This window comes from Salvia splendens, chromosome 5, assembly GCF_004379255.2.
Source record: "Salvia splendens isolate huo1 chromosome 5, SspV2, whole genome shotgun sequence".
Classification (NCBI taxonomy): domain Eukaryota; kingdom Viridiplantae; phylum Streptophyta; class Magnoliopsida; order Lamiales; family Lamiaceae; genus Salvia; species Salvia splendens.
In genome coordinates this window covers 35,521,733-35,544,317 of record NC_056036.1, presented here as the reverse complement: position 1 = coordinate 35,544,317, position 22,585 = coordinate 35,521,733, and the positions used below count along the sequence as shown (strand labels likewise).

The 22,585-nt window shown below is 41.4% G+C and overlaps 2 protein-coding genes across 2 annotated transcripts; one reads left to right on the top strand and one right to left on the bottom strand.

The window, feature by feature from the left end:
• Positions 1-1,760: 1,760 nt before the first annotated feature.
• Positions 1,761-4,591, bottom strand: LOC121805888 (pentatricopeptide repeat-containing protein At5g02860-like). The gene has a single exon (XM_042205920.1). The coding sequence runs from the start codon at positions 4,544-4,546 to the stop codon at positions 2,099-2,101; it is 2,448 nt and encodes an 815-aa protein (XP_042061854.1). The 5' UTR covers positions 4,547-4,591; the 3' UTR covers positions 1,761-2,098.
• A 15,571-nt stretch (positions 4,592-20,162) lies between these two features.
• Positions 20,163-22,008, top strand: LOC121805654 (classical arabinogalactan protein 9-like). The gene is made up of 2 exons (XM_042205596.1): positions 20,163-20,710; positions 21,697-22,008. The coding sequence occupies exons 1-2, from the start codon at positions 20,198-20,200 to the stop codon at positions 21,784-21,786; spliced, it is 603 nt and encodes a 200-aa protein (XP_042061530.1). The 5' UTR covers positions 20,163-20,197; the 3' UTR covers positions 21,787-22,008.
• Positions 22,009-22,585: the final 577 nt, after the last annotated feature.

The following is a 22,585-nucleotide window of genomic DNA, read 5'->3' as shown; positions in this document are numbered from 1 at the left end:
TTCTCATATTTATATTAAGTCACATATTGGGCCCAGTCAGGGATCTAAGGAGCTTTTTACTAATTAAATTGAACCCACAATTTAATATGAGTTTATATTGGAATATTACAATCAGCCACTAAAGAAGTAATATTGCACTGCCCATCCAAATCTGAAATTACAAGTATTCCGGTTTCCATTTGTTTATCATTTATTTTCCGCACTTGAGATAGAATCATCCATTAATTAATCAATGTCTGCTATGGACTTAATTAATTAACATATTAAAAACTCCAAGAGTGGACTTAGCAAGAAACACTTATTTATTATTCATAGAGTAATCAAACTCCAACTAGCTAGGTTCCGAAGAATAAAACCTTATTTCGAGCTCCTCTTGTGGATGTTATCAAACGAGACTCACCTCGCGCACGATTCAATATAATAACAATCCTAGCACCGCTAGATATTAATCGCCACTACCCAAGATACCAGGATCGTTGGGTTACGAAAAACCCGCACCTATTGGTATGTCAAAGTAGTAGATAATCAATATCGTATGCTCAATGCTAACGTACATTGATTAAGAAATTAATTATCAAGACCTCTTCTTTCAGTAGATATCATAAAGACTCGCCTTGCCGTTTTAGATCCAATTCAGTGCTATACCACACCAACGTCATCTTATTTCAATAAGGCTTAGAAATAATCGGACTGACATTGCAACCTTTCACGATAGGTAGTCTAGGCCTATCTAGGTTGTGAAATTCTTATATTTCTTTGTTCAGAACTGACCGTGTTACCTTAAAATGGACGACGCCCACAACCGGTCTACTAAAACAAAGACTTAGACTTTGCTACGTTCGCTTATACATTTAAATATGCAATAAACATACATTAAATGTAAAACATAACAACATTATGACAAAAATAATCTGTTGCATTCATTAAAAAAGAATACATAGAGTTTTACAGTATTCAATCACTCGAAAGGTAATTTCTAGTATACAAAACTCTAATATATATATATATGCTTAAAAAATTAACGATATGGCTGACTAATGAGGTAGAAGTCTGGCTACACATCCTCTATTATTTTACTTTCTCTCTACCCTTATTTCTAAAGTTCTCTTTCTCGTATAGGAAGCCTCCACCTCTCTTCGGTGAAGCTTCTTGCCCAAACCCCCCTCTCTAGCGAAGCTTTGCCATCGCCCGTTATTTCTTGAGTTGATTCATCCGTTTGAAAATACCCCATGTTGATAACGGTTACATATTACTTTCACTTCTAAATTCCCACTCTTTGATTCATACTCTACATAATAAAATTTGACGACCAAACCAGTATATATACTCATTCCGTCTCATCTTAGTTGGAGCATATTTTTGCACGAAGATTAAGAAAGAGCAAGTGTTTAGATGTTAAGTGGAAAAAGAATTCATTTTTTGTTAAAAAAACGACTCAAAAAAAAAAGAAATGCTAACTCAACTATTATAAAATACTAGTTGAGTATTACGTTACTAATTATCCTTTTAAGTTTAAAATAAAAGATATCATAGGTACAATCACAATACATATGTAAGAATATACTACTACTACATTTTAATGATACTCAAATTTGTAGTAGTTGGTATAATCACTAAATAGAGTAGTTAGCTTTGTCTAGATACAAGATTTGACTCAGAAACTCCCAAACATGAGGATGGATTTCAACCGGATTAAATGGTCTCAAACACACATACACAAACTCTACTTCTCAACATAAGACTACTTTTCAAACACAATAAACTCATAAAATCCCTTTCATTTATATCAGCATCACAAGCATATAATTAGAGAAGTAAAATAACAAAATCAAGCAACATTTAGCAACTAAATTTAGTTTGTAAAACTTTACTATATGCATATATATACATAACTAATCCATCACCTATGCAGTATCACAATGCAAATCAAATAAGTTTTGCAATGAAACAGTGATACACATCTATATCTGCTAAATTTGGCATTACCTCCATACATATATCTCAGTCCTTCTATTGACACCCATCTCCGACCTGTCTCTGGCGACGCCCACCACACACGGAGAGGCTCGTTTCATGGTAGAGACGGAATGCAACCCTCTCATCTCATCGTCAGCCTCTGCAATAACCTGGTTTCCTCATCCTTTGATACCAGAGGATTCAGTTGGCGAATATTAGTCACAAACATCATGGCTTCCTCGCTCCTGTTTAGCTTACAGTACCAATCCACAATGGAGTTATACGTGCTCTCGTTCGGCCTGCAGCCGTGCTTGATCATATACCGGATCACACTAATGGCATCCACAAACCTCGCTTCTGCAGCATAGCTAGCAACGAAGGTATTGTACGTGATGACATCTGGGGCAACCCCGGATGCAGTCATCTCCTCAAATATCCTCGATGCATCTTTCATTCGGCTATTCCTGCAGTAGCCGTAGATTACAGTATTGTACGAGATGATATCGGGCTTCACCCCTTTCGACACCAGATACCTCAGTATCTCCTCAGCTTTCTCAAAGTTCCCGGACCGGCTGTGCATGTACATCAAGCTATTGTATGTTGTTAGACTAGGTGTGATCCCATTCTCCTTCATGAAGTTCAGGATCTCATTGGCCTTGTCGAGCAACTGCCTCCGACCATATATTGAAACCATAGCATTTAGGGTAGGCACGTCGGGGGAGAAGCCTTTCCTCCTCAGCTCGAGGAAGGCTTGCTCTGTTTCATGTACGAGATCACTCTTGCTGTAGACCAGAACAAGGGTTTTCAGCAACACAGGATGTGGTTCGATTGCACCATCATATATATCTCTAGCAAGATCGTGTATCTTCTCGACTTTCTTCCCATTAGCATACGCATGAAGCAACGAGCTATAGGTCATCTGATTAGGTTTACACCTTCCATTCATCATTTCAGCAAACACTTTCTCTGACTGCTCCCAAAGCCCCCCTCGTGCCAACGCTGCCAAAACAGCATTGTACGTGGATAGGTCAGGGGCGACCCCCGCCTTCAACATGAGCTTGTATATTGCCATTGCCTGGTCAAAAGATCCACACCTACTATAAGCACTAATCAACGTGTTAAACGTGTCTCTCTCAGCCACAAAGCCGGACCTCTTCATTTCCTTGAACACTCCCGACACCTCTGTGTCCATCCCATTCTGCCCAAACACGGCCAAGAGAGTGTTCCAAGTAACAACATCAGCCCTGCATCCAGACACCTTCATATCATCAAAAATCTTCATCATCTCCGTAAACTTGCCACGATTCCCAAACATCTTAATCAAAGCATTGAAAGTGCAGATGTTTGGATTGCAGCCTGCAGCTTGCATCTCTTCAAACACCTTCATCGCAGAATCATCCTTCCCAGCCTTCTCAAAGCCTGACAACAACGTAGTATAAGTAAACACATCCGGCTTGATCCCCTTATCCATCATCTTATCTTTCAGCTCCATCGCCTCATCTAACAAACCGTCCCTAGCATAAGCAGATATCAACGAATTGTAAGTCACTATGCTCGGGGAGAAATCATTAACCTCCATCTCCCTCAAAACTTCTTTCGCCTCCTCAGGCCTCCTCGACTTCCCGTAAACATCCAACAGCGCATTATAAGTAACCTTATCGGGCACATAACCAGCTGATTTCATCTCCTCAAACATCACTTTAGCTTCCTCATACAAAGATCCCCTCCTACAACAACTTATGATGGTGTTGTACGTATAAGCATCAGGAACTACACCTGAGCTCTTCATTCCATCAAAAACCTCCATAATCTTGTGCCAAGGCATCCCCATTTTGCCAAAAACATTCAAAATCACATTATAAGTTATCAAAGTAGGCGTGCAACCCTCCTCCTCCATTTTCTTGAACACCATTACAGCCTCCCTATACCTCCCATTTCTAGCAAAAACAGTAATCAAGGAAGTGTAAGCATACACATCAATCCCATATCCATCTTTCTGCAAATTATGCAGCAGAGAAGCAGCAGCAGAAATCCGGCCATCCTTCCCCAACATAGTAATCACCACCGCTACAACAGACCCATTGATCAATTTCTGCGAATCCGAACGGTTCTTTATCCAATCGAAAACACTCATAGCCAAGTCGCATTTTTTATGAAACCCCAAGCCCTTAATTATACCCAATAAATCAGAAAATACAGCATCTATATAATCCTCTGAAAAATCGGAGTCTTCAATTCTATACCTAAGCAAAGAGGATAGCTCTTGGTGGAGCTTGTCCGGATTGAATTGAGGATCGATGAGGGAGTGGAGAGTGCGCTCACCTAGAGGAGAGAGGCGGCGATTGAGCCAGGGCTTTCCCTTGTTGGGGTCGTGGTGCTTGCCGATACGATGGCGTGAGCGCTGGAGGGAGAAGGGGTCGTGGGAGGAGGTGGTGGCGGGGCTTTGTTGGGAAAGGTAATCGTGGAAGAGAGGGGATAAGTTGGGAGGAGGGAGAGGAGGCGCGGCGGCAGAGGGAGGCAAGTCTTGGAAAAGAGGTTTAGAGGGAGGGGGGTTTGGGAGGATAAGAGGGAGAGCTAGCTTTTCCGCCATTGAAGAGTGATGTGAAAACCCAGGGTTTTAGAAATGGCAAATCGAAATTTATTTACTTATTTTATTTCAAAATTCAATGGGATAGAGTAATGGTCAGTATTACAGATTTGCTGGAGACATATTTAAACCCAAAAATAAAAAAAAATCTTCCCTTGGGTGTTAGAGCATCCACAATCGTGCTCTTGCCAGCGGCACGGTTGTGGGCCCGGGCGGTACTATTCATGTCTGCTCTCTGGCAAGAGCACAACACCCACAACTGTGCTCTTCCGCAAGGACGAGCACAATTAATATAAAATTCAATTAAACAATAACATTTCCATAATATTAAAATCCATTTAAAAACCATAATAAATATTACAAATTACAAATAAAATTAAAAAATACATAATTAAAATCCTAAAAATTAAAAATTACATAATTAAACTCCTTAAAATTAAAAATTACATAATTAAAATCCTAAAAATTAAAAATTACATAATTAAACTCCTAATAAGACTACGCATCCGGCAGGATCAACCCCAATTGTTTTTGGAGACCTTTTATCATGGTCTCGTGTGTTTCAAGTTGCGTGGGGGTCATAGATGACCTATCGGCCATATTGAGTTGGCTTAAGAGCATCCACAACGAGTTGTTCGGGGGTGGAGGTGGCACATAGGGAGCGGGAGCGGCTTCGGGAGTCGAGCTGCGACGACGGTTGGCCGCCGCCTTCTTCCTTCCTTGGGGGCGGCGTTGGGAACCGCTCGGTCCGGCGTCGGGGCTACCCAAGTTAGCTCCGGCGAGTTGGCTAGCCACTTCTTCCGAGCCGGAGTCGGATAGGGCTACCGACCTTGATCGTTTGGAGGAGCCGCTAGAGGAGGATGTTATGCCTCCCTTATACTTCGGGTGCGTCCGCGTCTCCTGCCAAACGTTAAGATATTTGAACGACTTACCGTTCATGGATTGGTAGGTGCTCAGCGCGGCGGTGATGATGTCGACCTCGCTTCGGCCGCTCCCGACATTCCGGGACTCCTGGATGAAATAGCCGTTGAACTTGCCAATTTCTTCGTTGGCTCGGCCGATGCAGTTGCGCACCATACTCTCGTTGCGCTCGATCGTTCCGGGCGGCCGGCTTGCATTGTACCGGCTAGAGACGCGCCACCAAAAGTGATCGCCGGATTGGTTTGTTCCAACCACCGCAGCTTCGGAGATTTCCAAGTACGCCTTGAACAATCTTTCCATCTCCGCCGGTGAGTACGGTGTGCGGACACCGGCGCGAGATGGAGGAATCGGCATTTGGGAAGGGGCGCGATGCCTAGGCTCCGGTGTCCACCCGTAGCGCCCTTCAGAGGCACCTTGGTCGTCGATTGGGTATGGACGGTAGCCACCCGGAACGGCCGAATCTTGGGTTTGAGGAGGGGCCGAATATTCCGTTTCCGGACTAGGAAACAGTTGTGAACCGAACCATTCGGGGTTCCAACCGTGGGAGCCCGAAGGGTTATCGTCTTAGCCGGACATAGTGATGTTGTAGGGTATGAGAGAATGAAGATGAAAATGGATATGAGAGAATGGAGATGAGAATGGATATTGGAGAATGATGATGAGAGTTGTGTAGTTTGATGTGAATTTTTGGGGTGAAATTGGGGGTATTAATAGATGAAAGTGTGTATTTTTGAGGTAAAAAAAATGAAAAAAAAATTAAAAAGGTGTAAAAAACGGTTATAAACGGATATATTTTTTTGGGGAAGTGAATTTTTTTTTTATTTTTTATCGGTTTTTTTTAATAAAAAATGATTTTTTTAAAAAAAATATATAAAAATGTTTAAATGCAACGGTCGAGCCGTTGACGAATGGGAGCGCGCCACGTGTGCGTCCGCTGGCACGGACGTGCTCGATACATCGAGCAGCGCCGTGCCAGCGGCACGAGCGCAGCGGCGGCGGATGGCGTCCGTGCCAGCGGCGCGGACGGCGGTGGCGACGGACGCCACCGCTGCGCATGCTCTTAGTGTTATAGTAAAAACAAAAGGTGGGTCACGTGTCGAGTTGTCATCGACTTCATGATAGCTCTTGCCTACATCGCAAATGTAACAATTTCCACCTCCACCTTCAACTCCACGACAGATTTACCGATTGAAATCTCATAAATGTTTAAGCTTTGATGCTATCTTGTGATGTGTTAATGTATGGATGTGTGATAAGGCTCGTTTCATGCATTGTTTTTTGGGTGATATTACATGCTTTTTTAGGGAGATAATGCGCAAATTTGAGATTAAGTGTGCAGATATTTGCTGGGTCAAGTAGATGCTGCAAATTGACCGAGCAGATGCAAAATGAGCAGAAAATGAGTAAAAAGTGTCAAACATCCCCTAGGTCAAGGAGAATTATCAGGAGAGCAGGTGTGTGAAAAATCTGCCGGACCCAGGAACGCACACAAATTACCCGGGGCGGGGAAAATGGAGCAGAGCAGATTTAAAAGATCATATTTTAAGGGTACAAACGTCAAATCATGAAGAGCATACCCTAGGGATTCGAGCTTGAAGCCTCCCTATATAAAGGGACCAACATGAATGAAGAAAATGAGCGCTTAACGCTATGGTAGTTTAGGTAGGGAGCTCTCGGTAGCGCTTAACGCTACCGTTCTCGTAGTTTAGGTAGGAAACTCTCAAAGGCGCTTAACGCCACTGCTCTCTTAGCTTAGTTTAGTTTGGTTGCTGATTTCATAGCTTAGTCCAATGGTTTCGACGATGGAATTGACGACTCCGGCGTTGGATCCTTGCTTTCTTTACCGTTTTTGAGATGATGTAGTTGGATCTCGAGTTTCATCGGAGGAATTGACGACTCCGCCTTTGGATCTCGACCTATTTCTGGTTTTATGAAGCTTTGGTGTTTATTTTATTGTTGATGATGCTCTTTACTTATGTTTCTTAGATGTTTTTCGCAATTGGTGGCTTAGATGTTTAGATCCATGATGTTTACATGATTTCCAGTAGTTTAGAGGTTGAGATCTAGTTATTCACGTGCTCAATTTCTGAGATTTGTTAGTTTAGGTGATGCATGCAAGGTTGATCTGTGTTTATTCCGCTTTCTGCTAGACCCAGTAGCTTAGATCTGTTAGTTTAAGCTTTAATTCCATGTTTAATTTTAGATCTGAGATTGCTCTGTTTTCATGGTGTTCAATGCTCTGTTTTCACTCTGTTTTTAGCCTAGTTACATGAAGAAGATGAAGTTTGTTGGTAGTTAGAATCAGATCTACTTTAGTTTGTTAGTTGCAGCTTTCTTGTCAGTAGCTATTAAGGGAAATCTGTTCTGCTGCTTTTCTTACGATCTGTTGTCTGGCTGTTTTAGGAAACTTATTTGCTTGACCCAGGAAACTTATTTGCTTGACCCAGGAAATTTGGCGAATGAACTAGAGTTAATTTTCTGTTTCAAATCATGATTGCAATTACATTTGAAGCACATTCAGTTCTCTGGATCTAGTAGATAGAATAGATTAGGTTTAATTTCCCAGGTCTAGGAGTTAAAACTCAACCCTCTCGTTGCGTGGCAGCAGCCGATCACTTTTCTGAATGTGTCGTAGAAACAATCTCGAGTAGGTCCCTAGTCTCAGTGGTTCGACCCCGCTCTTGCCTCTTATACTTCGTAATATTTGTTGCATTAGTGGGAAAATTATAAATCTTGTTGAAAGGAGGAACACGTGCACACGACACACGTGCAAAAATCCTCTCTTCAAATGGCGCCGTTGCCGGGGACTATGGCGTTATCTACTTGATTTTGTTTCTATGACACTGTAAATAGCTTTCGGCTTTATTTAATTTTCTGTTTTTGATCATTTTCTTTTGTTTAGGCATGACTTCTTATCCATGGCGGTCTCCAAGGTTGAAAAAAAAATCAAGGGCTGAAGTGGAGAAGGAAAGCTCTCCTAATACATGTGGCTGAAAGAATGCCAGTGGGGGCAGAGAGTTTTCTTGTTCTTTCAATTTTATGATTATTGGTTGCATATATAATCCTTGGATAGTTTAGAAGCTCATTTTGTAAATACTTTTAGTTGAGTTTTAATTTTTGTAAATAGTTTTCTAAAAAAAAAAATTCAAAAACATTTTAAAAAATCAGAAAATTACAAAAAGATTTTATGTTTTAAAGAAAAAAAAATTTTAAAAATAAAAAAATAAAAAAAATAGTTTTTAGGGATAATTCGGAGTTACGCATAGTGGAAGAAATTCCACTATGCATGCACCTTATTATTGCCTAGGTCAGTTTGCTAAGTACTCTTTGGGAATCTGCTGGGTCAGGTAGATAGGAAGGAATTTGAAAATTTTTGGACTGAAACAGTTTACTCCCAAGAATACTTGAGCAAAAGTTGTACATAGTGTGAATATGTTTTTTCTGAAATTCCTTATTAAAATCAAAACAAAGAAAAAAATTTAATCCCAAAAATATTTTCAAAATTCTAAGTAAATCTGGGAAAGAAGTTTATAAATGAAAAAAATTTGGATCTTACATCCACTTGACCAGTTTGCTAAGAATTTCAAGTTTTAGTTTTGTAGGTCAGGAAGAGAGTACAAGGGACCTCCAAGTAATTCCAAGGATGAAGCTCCCAATTCAGAAAATAAGGAAGACGACTGCCAGACCCAGCAGAATGGCAAGTCAGAAACAGGGGAAACAGATGATTCTGCTCAGCAGGGGGTGGCCAAACCTGCTCTACAAACTCCAGAACTATCAATGTTGATGTACCAGCAAGAGAGGACTAACCCCCCATGACCAGCAAGAGGACCAAGAAGGCAAGCACCCCAGCACCCCCAGGAAGGCTGACTCTCAAAGGAGTCAGGGTTTGAATTGATCCACCACCCCCAGTAACCAAGTAATTTTTTTTTTCTATTTTATTTTTGTTTTAGTTTTTAGTTTTCTTTAGTGAGCATGCTAGGTTGTTGTTTCTGTGCCTTCTCCCACTTAGGCCTTGGCTTGGCCTAAGTGTGAGAAGTTTGTATGCCTAGTATGTTGTGTTTCTTGTATTTTTCTTGAGTATCTTCTTACGCTTAGCCCATTGCTTGGCCTAAGTGTGAGAAGATTGTTTTGCTTTTGTTCGTTGTGTTTTTGCCTTCTTACACTTAGCTCAATTCTTGGTCTAAGTGTGAGAAGTGTGTGTCTTGTTGTTTTTCTGTTTTTTTTTTGTTTTGTTTTGTCGCCACTAATTGGCCTGCTTTCCACTTCATAAGGATTGCTTGGGGACAAGCATAAATGAAGTGGGAGGGGGAAGCAGTTAGTGCAGTTAGTGTCTAGTACATATTCTGTTAGGTCTAGGAGTTTGCAGATGTTTTTTTTTAGGTTCTGTGTTTGCTTAACTGGTATAATAGATAGCAAAAGCCCCTTAGGGAGAGTAATTGAAGAGAAAATACATGCTAATTTGTGAATCCTTTTCTCTTAATAAATCAAAGTCAGTTGGATGAAGTAAGAACGATAGAAAATGCCTAAATTTTAAGCTTACTGTGAAGCCCCTCTATAAGAGTGAGTTATAAGCCTAAACACTTTGAGCTAACAAAAAAAGGGGGACCGCCACTGAATGCTTAGGGAGAAGAGTCCGACGGAGAAAAAAAAAAGGGTTTCTGGAGGTATAAGCTGGACGAAGTCCAGGAAAAGGAGGTATAAGCTGGACGAGGTCCAGGAAATGGAGGTATAAGCTGGACGAAGTCCAGGGGAGAAATAAACTAAAAATTCGGAGGTATAAGCTGGACGAAGTCCAGGGGGAAAAAATATATATATATAAAAGGGGGAATAGAAGAAAAAAAAAGAAATCTAAGGGCAGGAAGCAATAGTAACCTGACCCAGGATTTAAAAGGAAAAGGGGACTGTAGAAAGGAGAAACTCTCATAACCCGAAGCATCAGTGGTGTCATTGACTTAAGAGTGAATCGATATTAACATCCCTGGTGAGGAATGAGTGATCAAGTGAATCCAACAGAAGGTAAAATTTAAGGCTATCTTGACGAACTGACAGCTTGACTAGATAGAAGAAGGGAGGGGGAAGAATCTGAGGCTGTAAATGCTTGCATTGACCTTAAACTTGTGGGGATGGCTGCTAGGAAAAATACCAGCTTATGCGTTTATGTGTTTTTGTGTTTTTCTTTGTCATGTTGTTTTCCGTATGAGTGTTCGTGTCTGTTTTCTGTGTCCAAGTTTTCATAGGTCTAGAAGTCTTAGTTTGGTTTTCTTTTCTTATGGTCGGTTAAAAGGGGAACATGCATTGAAACTTGCCTTATTTTTTTTCTTGTCTTTCATGCTTGAGGACAAGCATGGTTTAAGTGTGAGCAGTTTGATAAGGCTCGTTTCATGCATTGTTTTTTGGGTGATATTACATGCTTTTTTAGGGAGATAATGCGCAAATTTGAGATTAAGTGTGCAGATATTTGCTGGGTCAAGTAGATGCTGCAAATTGACCGAGCAGATGCAAAATGAGCAGAAAAGGAGTAAAAAGTGTCAAACATCCGCTAGGTCAAGGAGAATTATCAGGAGAGCAGGTGTGTGAAAAATCTGCCGGACCCAGGAACGCACACAAATTACCCGGGGCGGGGAAAATGGAGCAGAGCAGATTTAAAAGATCCTATTTTAAGGGTACAAACGTCAAATCATGAAGAGCATACCCTAGGGATTCGAGCTTGAAGCCTCCCTATATAAAGGGACCAACATGAATGAAGAAAATGAGCGCTTAACGCTATGGTAGTTTAGGTAGGGAGCTCTCGGTAGCGCTTAACGCTACCGTTCTCGTAGTTCAGGTAGGAAACTCTCAAAGGCGCTTAACGCCACTGCTCTCTTAGCTTAGTTTAGTTTGGTTGCTGATTTCATAGCTTAGTCCAATGGTTTCGACGATGGAATTGACGACTCCGGCGTTGGATCCTTGCTTTCTTTACCGTTTTTGAGATGATGTAGTTGGATCTCGAGTTTCATCGGAGGAATTGACGACTCCGCCTTTGGATCTCGACCTATTTCTGGTTTTATGAAGCTTTGGTGTTTATTTTATTGTTGATGATGCTCTTTACTTATGTTTCTTGGATGCTTTTCGCAATTGGTGGCTTAGATGTTTAGATCCATGATGTTTACATGATTTCCAGTAGTTTAGAGGTTGAGATCTAGTTATTCACGTGCTCAATTTCTGAGATTTGTTAGTTTAGGTGATGCATGCAAGATTGATCTGTGTTTATTCCGCTTTCTGCTAGACCCAGTAGCTTAGATCTGTTAGTTTAAGCTTTAATTCCATGTTTAATTTTAGATCTGAGATTGCTCTGTTTTCATGGTGTTCAATGCTCTGTTTTCACTCTGTTTTTAGCCTAGTTACATGAAGAAGATGAAGTTTGTTGGTAGTTAGAATCAGATCTACTTTAGTTTGTTAGTTGCAGCTTTCTTGTCAGTAGCTATTAAGGGAAATCTGTTCTGCTGCTTTTCTTACGATCTGTTGTCTGGCTGTTTTAGGAAACTTATTTGCTTGACCCAGGAAACTTATTTGCTTGACCCAGGAAATTTGGCGAATGAACTAGAGTTAATTTTCTGTTTCAAATCATGATTGCAATTACATTTGAAGCACATTCAGTTCTCTGGATCTAGTAGATAGAATAGATTAGGTTTAATTTCCCAGGTCTAGGAGTTAAAACTCAACCCTCTCGTTGCGTGGCAGCAGCCGATCACTTTTCTGAATGTGTCGTACAAACAATCTCGAGTAGGTCCCTAGTCTCAGTGGTTCGACCCCATTCTTGCCGCTTATACTTCGTAATATTTGTTGCATTAGTGGGAAAATTATAAATCTTGTTGAAAGGAGGAACACGTGCACACGACACACGTGCAAAAATCCTCTCTTCTATGTGTTTCTCTAAATTGATTTGTATAAGAAATTGTTAGCATCGGAATTGATTTGTATAAGGAATTTTTAGCATATTTAGTGGGAAGATTTGTGAGTTTAGTAGTGGGGTTGACATCTATCACGTCTTGGTTGGGACACATATGTGGCGCCATCTTTGGCGTCACCGCTTTCGTTTCACCCGGCAGAGAATGACACCCGGCCGGGTGGTTTATCCTCCTTGACATTCACCCGGCTAGGTGGAAATTTTCTGCACTGCGCGACTTTCGTAAAATGGTCATAACTCCCTCCACCGGACTCCGATTGAGGCGTGCAAGGTACCCACACGAAGCTCTTTCGAGGATGGAGACATTGGTGGTAGTTTCAGAGCTTTTGGACATCATCCTAATAGGATGATCACTGGTTGAATCCAGTTGTTTGTAAAATCCTCGATGCACGGCTTCCATGATCGTATCAAATTGCGAAAAAATTATAAAATACAATAGGGCCGAAATATTTGGTCTGCTGTTGACAGTGCATGTATGAGTTGTGACTGAAATATTAGAAGCATTATGAATTGGAGCAGAGGAGGTTTAAGGTTTAGTAGGATTGAAAGCAGAGATAGAGACAAAATGTGAAGCCAAAGACAGCTTGTGAATAATATGTTGTTTGATATACGATGATCAGCTGAGTGCGCGGGGATTGGACTTATGTAACCAAACTGTTTCTTATAAAAATAGGATTACGCATATTTGTTGGCCTTCATTTGCGGCTTGGCGTGGGTGTCATTATTTTGTCAGCCCCAAATCAAATATACAATGCCCAATCAATGTCCCCTGCTTTGCCGTATGTATGTATGTGTTGCGACTTTTAATACTATAAAATCGACAGTTTTTTTATACTATAAAATTGAAAATTTAGGAAAAAAGAAATTACAAATAAATCTTTTTAATGGAGTACATTTTAAATTGAATAATTCAAAACACAACCTCACAAAAATTAATGTATAATACTATAAAACAATTGTGAATAAAGATAATTCCAGAGGAGATAATAATAGGAAGAGTTGCTTTTTTCCGGTCCACCACATTGGCATTAATTAATAATTAAGACGGTAATTATAGAAGAAGAGGAAGCGTGAAATGGAAATATTGGTGGGGCTGGGCTAATTTCGTTATTAATGATGACTACAATATAATAATTCCTACTTTTGTTGACACATGAATTTGTGGCCTCACCAAACTGCCACCTTAATTCTCCTTTCCTTTTAATCCACGCCATCCTCTCTTTTTTTCGTTTTTTCCTTTACATTGTTATTGTTAAAAGGTTGTATCGCCAACCCTAGGCGCCCCCCACCCTCGGCCCGACATCAGTGAGGGGAGGTAAATCACGGTACTCAGCAGCCCACTAGAGGGGAGAGTTCAACCCACTGTCCCATCGGTGACCCACCTCCATAGAGGCCTCACGCTTGTGCCCGAGAGATGGCAGCCTCCTAACGGTGGTAGTGGGATTCGAACACCCGCTCATTGTTACAGATCTCCACCCCTGGAGCCAACTGAGCTAGCCCGTGCGGGCAATTTTTTCCTTTACAAAATTACGTAACAAGTAATGAAAAATCACTATTTGCTCCGACCGCAAAATTACCTCAATGGTGCTAAAATTATGCAATCCCATATGCGGTGGAATGATTTGTTAGAGCATTAGCAATGGGGCGCGTCCTATGCACCGCCACGTCATCATTTTTATCTTTCTACCCTACCACCTGCAATGGGGCGCCCTAAGGCGAGCCCTATGCATTTTTTTATTTGAATATTTAAATAACTACAAAAATTGGGGAAAAACTTCATTTCATTTATAAAAATTAATACATTACAATACGAATTAAAAAATACGCAAACTCAGTGACGGCGGTTACGGGCCCACACTTCTTCAATCATGTCGTTCATGAGCTGAGCATGGTCTTGTTGGTTGCGCATTGAGGCCTGTCTAGATAGAACCTCATTGAAGCTCGTCGGTAATCCTCTAGCGGTAGGCGCGGTCGCCGTGCCGGACGAGCTAGATGCACCTTCATCATCGTTCCAGTCGGTGATGCTCCCACCTTCATGCTCGACTATCATGTTGTACATGATTATGCACGCATATATGATACCGGTGATGACTTCCTTGAACCAGAGACGAGCCGGGCCTTTCACTATTGCCCACCGTGCTTGGAGCACACCAAATGCCCGCTCGACATCCTTCCGCGCCGCCTCCTGCTTGTGCGCAAATAAAACCCTCTTCTCACCAATTGGGCAGCTGATCGTCTTCACAAAAATAGGCCACCGTGGGTATATGCCACCGGCCAAGTAGTACCCCATGTAGTATTGGTGCCTGTTGGCAGTGAACTCGATGGTCGGGCCGTTGCCATTGCATTGCTCGGTGAAGAGGGTGGATGAGTTGAGGATGTTGATGTCGTTGTTCGACCCAGCTACACCGAAGTAAGCATGCCAGATCCAAAGCCGATAGTCAGCGACGGCTTCGAGGATCATCGTCGGGTGGCTGCCCTCGTATCAACTAGTGAATTGGCCTCTCCACGCCTTCGGACAATTCTTCCACTCTCAGTGCATACAATCGATGCTCCCTAGCATCCCAGGAAAGCCGTCCACCGTCTCGTGCATCTTCATCGGACCCTGGCAATCAACAGCAGTCGGCCTGCGCAAATATGTGTCCCTGTAGGCCTCCACAATTCCCCTACAAAATCCCTTCTGGCACTCCCGGCCTATTGTCTCCCCGACGTGGAGGTACTCGTCGAAAATGTCTGCCGTGGTGCCGTAGGCCAACTGACGGAGTGCAGCCGTGCACTTTTGCAACGGTGTAAGGCCGGGTCTGCCGACGCCATCTTCGCGATACGTCATGTATTCATCACGTGACTCCAACGTCCGGACAATGCTGAGAAAAATGTAACGCGGCATTCTAAACCGGCGACGGAAAACAGTCGGACCCCACCGTGGTTGCTCGGCAAAATAGTTTGCAACCAGACGTTGGTGAGCTGCCGCGTGGTCGCGCCGAACAACCGTTCGACGTCGAATAGGCCTGTGGATCCGCTCCGCCGCCGCCTCCGCCTCATCGCGCTGCAGTTCGGCTAAGCATTCCGCCATGGCCTCTTCAACGGCTGCATCTAAGGCATCCCCGGTCGGACTACCTTCCTCCGAGGAACTAGTGGTGTCGTCGTCGTGGTTCATTTTGGTATATAAAAGAGGTAGAATGTGAGAGATGAGAAAAATGAGAGAGGCGAGATGTTCGTATGAACAAGTGAATGAGAAACGAGGTTTAAATAGACAAGATTTGGAAAAAAAAATCAAAAACGCGTGCCATCGTCCGTGCCTATCGTCCGCGGAGCCCACAATGGTGCCCGATGGCGCGGACGATGGCCTATCGTCTGAGCTTCTTCCGCGCCCGAAGCTTAGGGCGTGGGCGTAGGGCGTGCCATCGTCCGGGCACCCACAATGGAGCCTTCGGGCGGGCCCGAGGACGATGGCACGCATCGTGCGTGCCATCGGGCGCCCCATTGTGGGTGCTCTTACAACTGATGCGTGCCATCGGGCGCCCCATTGTGGGTGCTCTTACAACTTCCAACATATCGAGTTCAAATTACATTAACGTGTCACAAAAAATTTAGTATGTCATATTATATTCCTTCATTCCATCTTAGCTAAGGTATTTCTTTTTAGCACAAGCAATGAATAAATTAATTAGTAATTAAGTAGAACCAAAAAATGTTGAAATAAAATAGATAAGAAAATAAAGGATAAATAATTAATTATTGTAAAACTTATAGTAGTATATATTTGATGCACATATAACCACAAACAAGTACTCCTAAAATACTCATAAACCACAAAAGACAGTTTAGATAGGGACATTAGAAGAGGGACAAGAGTTGATCCTAACTTGAACCAGAATTGCTAATTTAACCTATATTACGGACTCATATTAAAATTAATTCTATGCAACTAATGGTAATTTTATAATTAATCCAGAATTGAAATGCACTGTACTTGGCATTTAAATAAGGGGCCAACCTAAAAATAGAAAATAAAAATATGTTATCGATACACTTAAGTTATGCATGTGTAATTAATGCTCAAGTTTGTATTACCAGTTGTGTTACAGTGTTAGTTATGGTATGCAATATGAATGAAACAAATGATCAAATATAAATAAATGAAAAGGTGTATAGAGTGAAAATAAATACTAGTACTAAGTAAAATTAGTATTTCAATTTTCTAGTATGACGGTGGTTGATGGATGGGTCGACCTTCAGCTAAAATCTATGGAACTACTCATTTATCCAACATATTCATAAATTCCATTATCCAGAGACCTCGCACGTGAAGTAAATCATCGCACCAACCAATTGGGAGAGAATCAAATAAAAATTTGTATTTTTAGAGAGTATTACTGCCTAATTAAGAATTAGGTATAAATTTTGTTATCAAGAGTAGGGATTTCTTATCGATATAAATATGGCAGTTTGTTAATTTTACGAATGTAAATTGATAAATAAGATAGATATAGGATAGGATATAGATTAGGATTAAATAAGACGTCGCTATAACATTAAATCGAAGCCTTTAACATGATTCACAGCATTTCGGTGGAGTTGGGTGCGATATATGTTAATGTTACGTTCCCATCAATCATGCACGTTAGTTTCTCTGTCACTTTAATTTGCACAGCTGTCCACAAAATTACCCTTTTTTCTTCAAATAAAGGCATGTCCCTGTTTTTAAATCAGATGACGATATCCAACTTCTAAGAGCATCCACCGCGCTATCCCCACCATCCCTTAAACTACTAATTAAGGGCCCCATTGTACTTTATTCTTTCATCCCTTAACTAAGGGACGGAACATGTAACGCTCCGTCCCTTACCGTCCCTTATTCCGTCCCTTAAATTACTATTAATTAAATTTCATTTTTATTTTTTTTCCAACCCAATTCAATTAAAACAAACACACTTTATTAAAATTAAAACAACATTAAAATTCAAAAAAATAGAAAATGGACATAATTAAAATCCTAAAAAATAAAAATGACATAATTTAATTTTCTCCGCCAAAGTTTTCTCAAATGTGCTCAATTAGATCCTCTTGGAGTTGGGCGTGGGCGCTAGAGTCGCATGTCCTTGCCCGAATAGACAACCGTTCTTGTATTGACGGATGCACTCCACTTCGCAGCGGACTACTTGCGGTTGAGCTTCCGGGGGATTCGGGGTCGAACAAATTTCCCGCCTCGGGTCCTTCGTCTTGGACAATCATGCTGTGCAAGATTATGCACGTATACATGATGTCGACCATGCTCTTCATGAACCACGAACGAGCCAGGGTTTTGATGATGTTGAAGCGCGCTTGGAGAACCCCGAACGCCCTCTCCACATCCTTGCGAGCAGCCTCCTGCTTCTGCGCAAAAAGAGCCTGCTTTGGGTTCGCAGGTCTGTTGCACGTCTTCACGAAGGTCGGCCACTTCGGGAAGATGTCGTCGGCGAGATAGTACCCCATTTTATACAGTCGGTTGTTGGCGACGAAGTTGATGCCCGACGCTTTACCAACCCAAACTTCGGTAAAGAGGTCAGACTGGTGGAGCACGTTTATGTCGTTGTTCGAGCCAGGGACCCCGAAGTACGCGTGCCAGATCCAAAGCCGGTAGTCGGCAACGGCCTCGAGTACAACGGTTGGGTGGGTGCCTTTGTGGCCGCTCGTGTAGGACCCCCTCCAAGCCACCGGGCAATTCTTCCATTGCCAGTGCATGCAATCGACACTGTCAAGCATCCCACTTGTTCGTGCAGGTCGAGGAGGAACTGACAATCGGTCATGCTTGCCCTCCGGACATGTCGGCCATTTGTCCAGTCGCAAGCTGACGGATTGCTGCAGTACATTTCTGCAGCGTCGTGTGGCTGGGACGCCCGACCGCGTCGAACCCTTCTCGGAAGAACTCTTCCCGGGCCGCCAGAGTATTCTCGATGTGGAGAAATAGTGGTTTACTCATGCGGAAACGGCGACGGAAGTAGGTTTCTCCCCAAATCGGGTTATCGCAGAAGTAGTCACGTACTAACCTTGCGGCGGCTTCCTCCCGGATGCGATGGATGTATGTCCGGGAGCGTCGTGGAGGCGGTGCGGCTTCCTCCGCCTCTCGGCGTCGATCTTCTTCAAGTGATTGTTCCATTAGTTGACGCATTTGCTCAAAAGGATCCATTTGTTTGAGTTGATTTAAGATGAAATTGGAGTGGTTATAGAGAGGATTTGAGAGGAACAGATGCGTGTTTGTGTGTGAAATGAGTATGAAATAGGATTATTTATAGAGTAAATAAATAAAAAAATTTAAAAAAAAAGATAATAAAAAATTAACGGTAACATTACCGTTTGAAAAATAAAAATTTTTTTTATTAAAATTCGATTTAAAAAAATGAATTATTGCGTCATCCGTGACGACGCTCACTCGCGGGTCAGCGAGTGGGCGTCAGCATGCATCGGGGGCTCAACACGTCGCCCGGGCGCGTGACGGGACGGCGCGTCCCTTGTCTCGCGGATACGGGCTACGGGACGAACGTTGCAACGCGTCCCGCGGCGGAACCGTCCCTCCGGGACGGAGCGCGGGACACATAGTGGATACTCTAATTCCAAATTACTACTATAAAAACAACTGCATCATATTTAGTAGTAGAAATGATGAAAGAAATAGGTAAGTTAGCAAAAGGTGTGGGTTAATCATCAATTAATTTTAAAAATGATTAACATAATAAGCTGGTAAATTGCTGTCTAAGCATAGTATTCTTTTTCTCCATCGTGTTTTTTGAAGTAGTAGTACTACTCCTACTACTGCTACTTGTAATTTCAAAGCCAATAATAGCCGGACACGAGAGTCTAACTCATTCAATACAAACGCGGTGGGGCTCTTGCTCATGTCGTCCCTACCTGTATTATTTTTGTTTTGGTTTTAATGTGATGTCAGCTTTATTTTTCTTCCTCTCCATCAGCAATGGCGCCCGTCGACACGGAATTCCCGTGGACGTCCCAGAATTCCGTGGCAGACGTCCGCCATTGTGCATGCCCGTCACAGATACGGAATTCACCCGAAGACGTCGCAGGTCCGCGGCGTTAAGCAGAATTCCGCGGGGACGTCCGCCATTGCGTCGACTCCCGCGGAATTCCGCTTTATTTCATTTTTTTTGTAATGTCTAAATTCCGACATGCGCTAAAAACAAGCCCACGTTCGACTCCAAAACGATATTATTCAAGAAGTGTGGCAGCGTAGGGGTCGTCGTTGATGTAATTTTTAATTATTGAAATGTATTTTTTTAATTTGGTGAAATGTACTTTTTTTTTAATGGAATTTTTTCCATATTTTCATCGAAATTTTAATTACGTAAATTGTTTAATTCCGGAAATTGTTTAATTTGTGAATTTATTTTATTGTGGGAATTCCGCAAGGGAATTCCGCCACTGTGCAGTGGGAATTTCGTATGACGTGCCAGTGCAGTGGGAAGTTCTTATGACGTGGTAGGAGGTGTTTTTGAGAATTCTGCCGGGACATCCGCACCACAGCGGATGCCCTTATATTATTGACAATTTAGATCATGCATTAAAATTATTACATTTATATTTAACCTTATATCAATTTGTTAGCCATTTTTTCTTTATTAGCAAATGAAAATAAATACTAAATATGTATTAATTTAAAAATACTGAATTCATTATAGTATAAAATAAAAGTGTCCTCGTTTCCTTTTATACACTCCCTCCATCTCATGTTATTTATAAAGTATTTACAGTTGGATGGTTTTAAATTGGTATCCTTCCTATATATACAAACATACATGGGTCTTGCCTTGCCTCCTCATTTTAGCCTTCACTCCCAGGTGCGCACGTTAGCTAGCGCATTTCCCTTCAAAATGGCTCCCAACCTGCTAATGTTCACCGTCGTGATCTGCATTGGACTCACCGCCGTCACCGGCCAATCGCCGGCGAATTCTCCTACCGCCACCCCTGCTCCGCCCACTCCCACTCCGACGCCACCAGCAGCAACGCCGCCTCCGGTTTCAACACCACCGCCAGTCTCCGCGCCACCGCCTGTGGTTAGTTCTCCGCCACCGCCTGCTACTCCGGTCGCCGCTCCAACTCCGGTTAGCACGCCACCGCCAGCGTCACCTCCGCCGGCTGTTCCTCCTCCCGCATCGCCGCCGGCTCCGGTTGCTTCTCCTCCGGCTTCGGTTCCAGCTCCGGCTCTGTCGGCTCCATCACCATCGCAAACGAGCCCTCCGGCTCCGCCAACGGGAGCTCCGGGACCTAGTGTCCCAGGGCTCTCCCCGGCTCCATCCGCCACAGATCAGGTTCGTTTCACCATTTACCTCTCCAAAATCCATCTCTATGCTATTCTCCCATTCATTTCCTACATCACTAAAATGATAGTACTTGCTAGTATTAAAAGTAATTAATTGTGTTTTAAATTGGGAAAACACACATGCGGGAGTACTAGTTTGGGACAAATTGATGTACTAGTACATATTTTCCAATAGTTAATTTTGTTGTTGTCTCTTATATTTGTGGTAGTAAGATTTGTCTAAACACACATAAAAAAACACATCATTTGATACTTACCTGATCCGTAATTTGAGCATCTCTAACCATTTACATTAAACTCAAATTTATTTTAGTGTAAATGTCACAGCAAATATGATTTTACTCCGACCATTTACACTAAACTCAAACTAAGAAGAATATTCTCTATACTATGCTTTTTTTACTCACAAAGTTTGAAAAACTTTTGGATTTGGGTTTAGTGTAAACTTAAAGATAGGTATTTTTTTGTCAAAAGCCAAAAAATGAGATTGAATTTAAAGTATTATTAAAGCTAATTACCTATTCCATTTTAGATTTTCGTATACCCTTGGAAATGTTCTTAGTGCAAGCTGACTAATGGTAGGAAGAATTACCTAACTTATGCTGCATATTTTATTTTAATTAAGACTCCATAAATGCTACATTAGGGAATGTTTGAACATTCACATTTTTACAAATAAATCTGAATTGTAGCGAACAAAATCCTAAAAAAATAAACTTTTTTTTAAAAAATATTGCTACTATTAAAAAAATTTATAATCTTACAAAATTGATACTTATATACTATTAAAAATATAAATATGAATTTGTTTTGGTTTAAAGAAAAAAAACAAACCGAAAATCCTAATTTTGAAGATAAATAAATTAAACTTGAAATTCAAAAATATCGGATAAAATTTAACATTTTGATAATTTTGATAAGGGATAATTTTGGTTGCACCTGATTTATTTAATGGCTTGAAAATTGATATGGCAGAGCGGAGCAAATAGAGTGCGCGTAGGCGTAGCACAGATGATCTATGGCGGCGCTCTTTTTGGGTGGGCTTTGATGTTTTTGGTGGCTTAGATTACTCTGTTTGGGCCTTTTCCCGTGTTTGCATTTGCAGCCCATATTTATATATTATTGTAATTTTATGTATTTGCTAGGTGCTAGTAGCATTGTTTGTTGAGATTTTTGGATCTACCTTTGATTTTTTATATTGATTTGGATTCTTTTTTGTATTCACGGAGCCATCTTTTTCCCATAAGAATTTCCTACAATAAATTCAAGTTTTATAAATTAATAATACTATTATTTTATAATGACAAGGGTAAATTGCTTTCGTGTCACACTCGCAATAAAACTACACGATAAAACTCAGGTGTATGTATTACTGCATCCACATATACGAATTTCTTTTTACCATCATTCTTACATTAAAAAGATCCAAGTACAACCATTTAATTCCTGAGAGATGCAACAAAAATATATTTTCATAAAATTCAACATTACATATAAAGCGGCTAGCCATCATCTATACACTCATCAAAGACAAAGAAACAAATATTTTGAGCAATGAATCAAAGAGATAGCGTGTCTGAAAATAGAAAGGGTAGAGTCAGATAGGTTGTGTAATAATTAGGTGATGCTTGCAACTTGCAATGCATGAATAGATTTTGATGGGAATTAAATGATAATGACCATGACAATGAAAAATACACCCTACGGGATCGTTTGGTTTCCATGATGTCCCAACATGATTTTGAATTTTGTAGCCTACATAGCATGTTTAGGGTTGGAGTTAACAATCACATCCAATTGTTTGGTTGTACAGATTAATATTCCACCCTTGTAAGACCTCTGTTTGGTATGAGATTCACAAAGT

Coding starts and splice junctions, on each gene's coding strand:
- LOC121805654 (XM_042205596.1), top strand. CDS start 20,198: ATGGGTCTTGCCTTGCCTCCTCATTTTAGCCTTCACTCCCAGGTGCGC. Junction 20,711..21,696: donor CTCCATCCGCCACAGATCAG/GTTCGTTTCACC, acceptor TTGATATGGCAG/AGCGGAGCAAATAGAGTGCG.
- LOC121805888 (XM_042205920.1), bottom strand. CDS start 4,546: ATGGCGGAAAAGCTAGCTCTCCCTCTTATCCTCCCAAACCCCCCTCCC.